General features: G+C 39.0%; 1 protein-coding gene across 8 annotated transcripts in view; it reads right to left on the bottom strand.

Moving 5' to 3' along the window:
• Positions 1-231: 231 nt before the first annotated feature.
• Positions 232-6,000, bottom strand: part of LOC146646754 (DNA (cytosine-5)-methyltransferase 3A-like) — a 52,454-nt gene continuing 46,685 nt past the window's right edge. For all 8 annotated transcript variants that reach the window (XM_085390767.1, XM_085390770.1, XM_085390772.1 and 5 more), the window contains 2 exons: positions 4,572-4,690; positions 232-4,440 (listed from right to left, as the gene is read on the bottom strand). In XM_085390767.1, the coding sequence (XP_085246893.1) occupies positions 4,299-4,440; positions 4,572-4,690 (261 nt within the window). In that variant the 3' untranslated portion in view covers positions 232-4,298. The remainder of the gene's footprint in view (positions 4,441-4,571; positions 4,691-6,000) is intronic.

The following is a 6,000-nucleotide window of genomic DNA, read 5'->3' as shown; positions in this document are numbered from 1 at the left end:
ACCTTTGTCATTTATTAGCCACAGTCAGTTTCAGTTTTTGGCCAGATAATGGTCTAACTTTAAAAAAAAGGTGATGGTACATATTTCTCTAACACTTAATTTGGTTCTGGCGTAATTCTGATGCTGAACATCTGAAATATATTTTCTTAGTGTAACGTCAAAAGATACATTTTACAAGATATCAATACATTTAAAAAAAGAAGAAAGACCCATGGTGAATTTTTTTTTGCACAAAAACAATACATTTATTCAAGTGTTCTCCAGCACAAGTACATACGAAGCCTTTATCTTCTCTTTGAACACTAAACAAAGGTATGGGGCAGAGAATGACTGCTACATCTGCTGTATGAACTGGTCTTGAGGAAAACCATACAGGCCATAAAACAGTTATGACAGAAAGAAAGTCACAAAGAGCGTTAACAGTATCACTGAAGTATTGACCTGCTTTGACCAGTAAAATGAAATGCTGTTTCAGATTTTTTTTTCTTCTTTTTTTTAAAAACAAAGAAACAAGTAAGCGTCAGTTCAAAACAACATTCGGAAAACAGACATGGAGAATATTGTGGCATGGAATGTAGGATTAAGAAGCAATGCGCATTAAGCATACATTATGCTACAGTAAAAGTTATTACCATTTTTTTTCTCACACAATTTTCCCACAGATAAGCACCGACTACAGCAATCTCTAGTCTAAAACAATATAGCAAACCTTTCATTATTTGTTATCCTTATTTTTTCAAGTACAAAGTTAAAATGCCTTTGTTAATATATTTATATGAGTGAAATAATAGTTATTTTTCATTACTACAAGGAACTTAAAACAGTCATTGTCAAGACATGTTTATTTGTCTTCCAATCAAACACATTTTTCTTGATTAGGTAAAATGTTTAGCACCATCGGAAACGCCTACAATCCCTCTTTTTAAAGTCTTACAAAAAGAAACAGAAGTTTAAAAAAAAAACACCACCGTGTAGGGCTGTGCAGTGAAGTTTAGACCGTCAATCTTAAAGCTGTCTTTAGGCCAATGTTAAGATCACAAAACATCCAATCTGGATTCACTTGAAACAAACAAATAAAAAAACAAAAAAACAAAAAAAGCAGAGTTGGAATCTCTCTACATCTAATGCTTGAAGCTTTGAATGAAATTTGTCAATGATTTTTATTTTCGACCTAAGATTTTCTTTCTATTTGATGATATATATTAGCAAAGAATTCTATTTGTACATCTCATTTGTAATTAAAAAAAGAAAAGAAAAAAAAATTGAAAACAGCAACCAGAAAACTCTATGTACAGAATGTACAACCATGAATATGACGTTAGGTATTAAAGGTGGAGAGGGGGATAACATCTGATAAAATACAAAGCACGAGAGCTCATATTGAGCCACCATGCATGGACAAAAAGGATGGCAATAAGGTCACTTAAGAAATTAATTACATTAAGAAATTAAATTTCAAATCTTAAATATGATTTAGAGAAGCGATAGCATCTGCTCTTACTCTTTACTCTTTGAGTGCTGACATCCGTGTCAAACACTGTGTCAGGCTTTTGTTTTGACAAACTGCAGCCTAAATCCTCTGTGTTTAGTTTAAGGATTACAATCAAGAGAATTTAGTTTGCGCGTGTAATCCATAATTTGGATCGGCGCTTACAATTTGCCAACGTGACGACTACAATTTATCGAGCAAATGGCAGCGGCCCTACTGTCCTTCACAGGGGACAAAATATTTTTACAAAGCAGGAAACACAGCTTTTTGACGCTGCCTTACATTTTTACAATCTTAATAGCAACAGACATTCCTTGAATTTACGTGGCAACATACTGTATCGCTGCTTCGAAACAGAGAACAATATGGATGATGGAAGGTGAGAAAAGGAGTTGGAGGTTACAAATGACAATCCATCTACTGTACACCGAGTCAAATAACATGGTTTCACATATAAAAAAAATCCATTCTTTCACTTCTATTGGCACAGCCCTACTGTATACAAAAAATATTACACGAGGATTGATCAGTTCACATCATTAAACTAAACGAAAAATAAACCAATTCACAAGAAAAAAAAAAGTTTTTAAAAGAAAAAGAAAGTGTACGTATAAAAGTGCTTGATAATGTTGATAAAACAGCACAAAATTGCTATAAAAAGGTAGAAGAACTCTGTGAAGCGGCACCATATTGTTGAGTATTTGCACCTGACAGTTATTCAGTTTAGAGAGGTGGAAGCCAAGGAGGAGAGTTACCCGGCCTGGTCGCTCTCCCTCCTTTACAGCGACCACGCTTACTAACAGTTGTACAGTAACGTCATTGTTCATGATGAAACTAGAAAAAAGTAGCTCATCACAGACTTTGATCTTAAGTTTTTTCTTTTGAATGACAGAAAACATCATCTCCCATGTGGCTAGCTTCACTTTCTGTTTGTGCAGATTCAGACAGTGAGCCTGAGTGTAGCAAGGCTGAGATTAGAAGAGCACCAGTACAAACTTGTGTAATAGCTGTAAAAACGCAGAAAAGAGTATAAGCTCTATTTTGCAGTCAAACGTCGGTCAACCGAACGGCATACAACATTATTTTATTTTTTTTTCGTTAAATGTAAAAACGTCAAACAAAAGTTCATCCAGCAACAGGTTAAAACGCTCCGTATTGTCTAAAAATGCATTGCCACATGGGCTATGATGTTTCATATCATCTTGGAGCACCATGGTATTGTAACCATATTACAGTAGTACCTTTATTACCTTCAGTTGTGTATAGAAACTGTAAACAAAGAGGTATATGTGATCTGGTGTTTTGGATTCTCAGAGACACAGCTCTCTTGACACTGAAGGAAACATCCCTGTGAGGCTCAGTAGCTGGAAGCATGGCTGCACTGCAGGTGGGAGTCTCGCAGTACGCTCACACAGCAGAAGCATTTCACATATCTTGAAAAAAAATATCCTACTTCCTGTCTTTCTGATGTTTCCCAATGTATTCCTATCCCTCTCTCTTACAAGACGTATTTAGCACTCTTCTGTCTTCGTGTCTTGAGAAGAAAGCATAGTCTCAAGTATAGCTTGCACAAACAAATAAACAATACTTGATAACACTGCAGCGGCCCTACTGTAAAATGATATATAAAATTAAATAGAATAAGAATTGCAATTCAAATACAAGAAATAATGTGAAATCTATGTTTCGCTTACAAATTATACCAGAGTATAATTTGAGGATCAAGGCTCTTGTTTCTAGTCACAACATACAGTTGTGGTTCCTAAATTATGAGGTACCGTAAGGGACATTATTACTGAAATGCTCTCACACACACGACTAAAATTTTATCTCTCACACACACTACTGAAACGCTCTAACAAACGCTACTGAAATGTACTCGCACACGCTACTGAAATGCAGTCACACACACTACTTAAAACCAAGGCGTTTCAGCTGGATAGGGCAGTGTTGCCAAATCCTTAGTAAGGAAAGTCGCTATTAGCGTTGTTGTCCTAAAAGTCGCTAGAAGTTGCTAAATATGGTCATTGCCTAATTTGCATAATTGGTCATGCTTATGTAATTGTAACCTATGTTGTAGGAGAGAGAAATAACATCGTGGAAGAGACATAAAGTGGGTAAAAAACCACCCTAAATGGATTAGGAATATATTTAGAACTACAAATTAAATTCTTTGAGTAATTATTGTTTTTTTTAATGTCACAATTCTAACCCTCCTCCTTTATCCGGGCTTGGTACCGGCAAAAGTGACCCAAAAAAGGCACTCTGGCGGAGTTACACACACACACACACTGTGTGTGTTTAAGTAGTTTTAAACCTTGTGATTTACAAAAAGTAAAAGAAGAACTGACTGCGTTAAAGTCAGGGTGGGAGCAGCGGCTTTGCTCATGCGTGATTCATTTGCAGTTTGGATGGGTAGGGATCAGCATCTCCTGCTCTGACAGCAGCTGGGGGCGACTGCTGCCTGTGAGCACTTTGGCATGGGCGAAGTGCCCACGGCAGCACCCGCTGCTTGTTGGGAGTAAGACAGATATGTGCTTTCACGTCAAAAAGTGGTCATAGGTCTTCCTAATAACAAAAGCAAAAGTCGCCAGATTTGTCGCTAGTCGTTTTTTAGAGAAAAAAAGTCGCTAAGGGGGTCTGAAAACTCGCTAAATATAGCGACAAAGTTGCTAAGTTGGCAACACTAAAACACCTTCCTGTTCAGCTGAAATGCCTTGGTGTTCAGTAGTGTGTCTGAGAGCGTTTCAGTAATAATGCCCCTTACGGCACTTCATACTAAATGGTTCTGAGCTAATTTTTTGACTGCTCAGTCACAGGCAAAGTACTCTTTGAGTGGTGCAAACAGGTGGCGGATAACTGGGACGCTCCATGATCTGCCCAGCAGCCTCTGCCTCGCCAGTCGGCTCATGTTGGATACGTCTGTATAGTGGACTGGAAAACCAAAGACCCTGATGTGAGCAACCATCCACACCACACGTGCAACCAGCGAGCAGACAGGGGAAGACAAAGGAAGAAAACCTTGAAATTCTGACCTCTGAAAAAAGCCTACACAGTAGTTGAAATCATTATGTTTACATACCTCTCCATCTCAGTGCACCACAGTATGTCTTCCTTCTCATTCATGTAGACTGGGAAGTGCTGGTCCTTGCCCTGCTTGATGGAATTAGACCTGGTAGTGATAGTCCTCACCTTGCCAAACTGGAGGACAATAAAAAAAAAATTTGTTTATGCCATTTTTATGTCCTTGCTGCGTAACAAACTTACAAAACCTGAGATACCTTTTCTAAAATGTTGAGGTTATCGTGATCAGATAATTTGGTAAACATGAGGTTCCATGTGAAGACCTGTCCCTGGATCTTGGTCCCAGAGTTTTGAGTCTTCAGCTTTGTATTTTTGATCTTTATTTCATGATTCTGTATTGGTTTTAGTCCTCTGTTGTGAGTTTTTCGTGTTCTGGTTTCTTGGTTTTAGGCTGGTTTAAGAATCCCTGGTTATTCCCGCCTCTCGTTTCCTTTTCTGGCCCAGTATTGTTTCCATGTTTGTTTACCGCCCTCATGGTTGTGTCTTCTTTCGTTAAAGTTTTGTTTCCTAGTTTTTTGGACATGGAGTACTTTGTTCTTTGTTGAAGTTTAAGCTCTGCAATAAAGTTGTCTTTTAGTTTAAACTTAGTTTCTGAGTCATGTCAAAGCTGATTTTTTTTGTTAGATAAATTCAATTTGAAACTATTACATCTAGCTGCCACATGGAGCCACCAGTGTGCAGAGTTTTACACTCCTGAATCAAATGAACTGTATTACGAAATCCGAACATGTCACACAGTGGAAATTTGCATTTATCTTTTATATTGGTCTTATTCTGATTCTAGTGTTTATTTGTGAGTGTAGTTTTTATTTGCATGATTTTATTCTGGTTGTATTGCATGTTTCTTCTGTATACTTTATTAATCCTCTGTAAGAAAATTACTCTCTGCATTTAACCCATTCACTCAGTGAAGCAGTGGGCAGCCAATCCAGCGCCCGGGGAGCAGTGTGTAGGGACGGTACCTTGCTCAGGGGTAACTCGGGGTAGCCGTTCGGTGGATTTGAACCCCCGACCTTCCGATCATGTTTTAATCCACTGTGGACTGGCTGGGCATGGGACAAATTAGCTGATAGCGGTCACCTCCTGAGGCATGGGTGTGTCCAAAGGCGGCCTATCAGCTGTTTAAAGGACCTATTAAAAGGAAGCTAGCTGAGCACTGGAAGGAGAGAGGCCCCAGATATGGAGAGGAATGCATGGAGGCCAGCTGATAAAGAGGGACCCGCTGCCTGATCATGGGGGTGCGACACCTCATCTGGAGACAGTCTGGTCAGCGTGACGTGGCGACCCAGTCCCAACAGCAGGAATGGCGACAGTGGGAGACAACATGTGGGATTGACAGCAGGGCAGAGGTATACCTCTGGCTGCATTTGTGAGTAGTGTCTCCACCGTTGTGCAGCCGTGTTGGGAGACGGTCGCCATGGCTATAA

The sequence above is a fragment of the Rhamphochromis longiceps genome, linkage group LG19, assembly GCF_057381845.1.
Source record: "Rhamphochromis longiceps isolate RC_006_pf linkage group LG19, R_longiceps_female_GT1.1, whole genome shotgun sequence".
Classification (NCBI taxonomy): domain Eukaryota; kingdom Metazoa; phylum Chordata; class Actinopteri; order Cichliformes; family Cichlidae; genus Rhamphochromis; species Rhamphochromis longiceps.
Note: the sequence above shows the minus strand (reverse complement) of the source record. Positions and strands in the feature narration are given on the sequence as shown.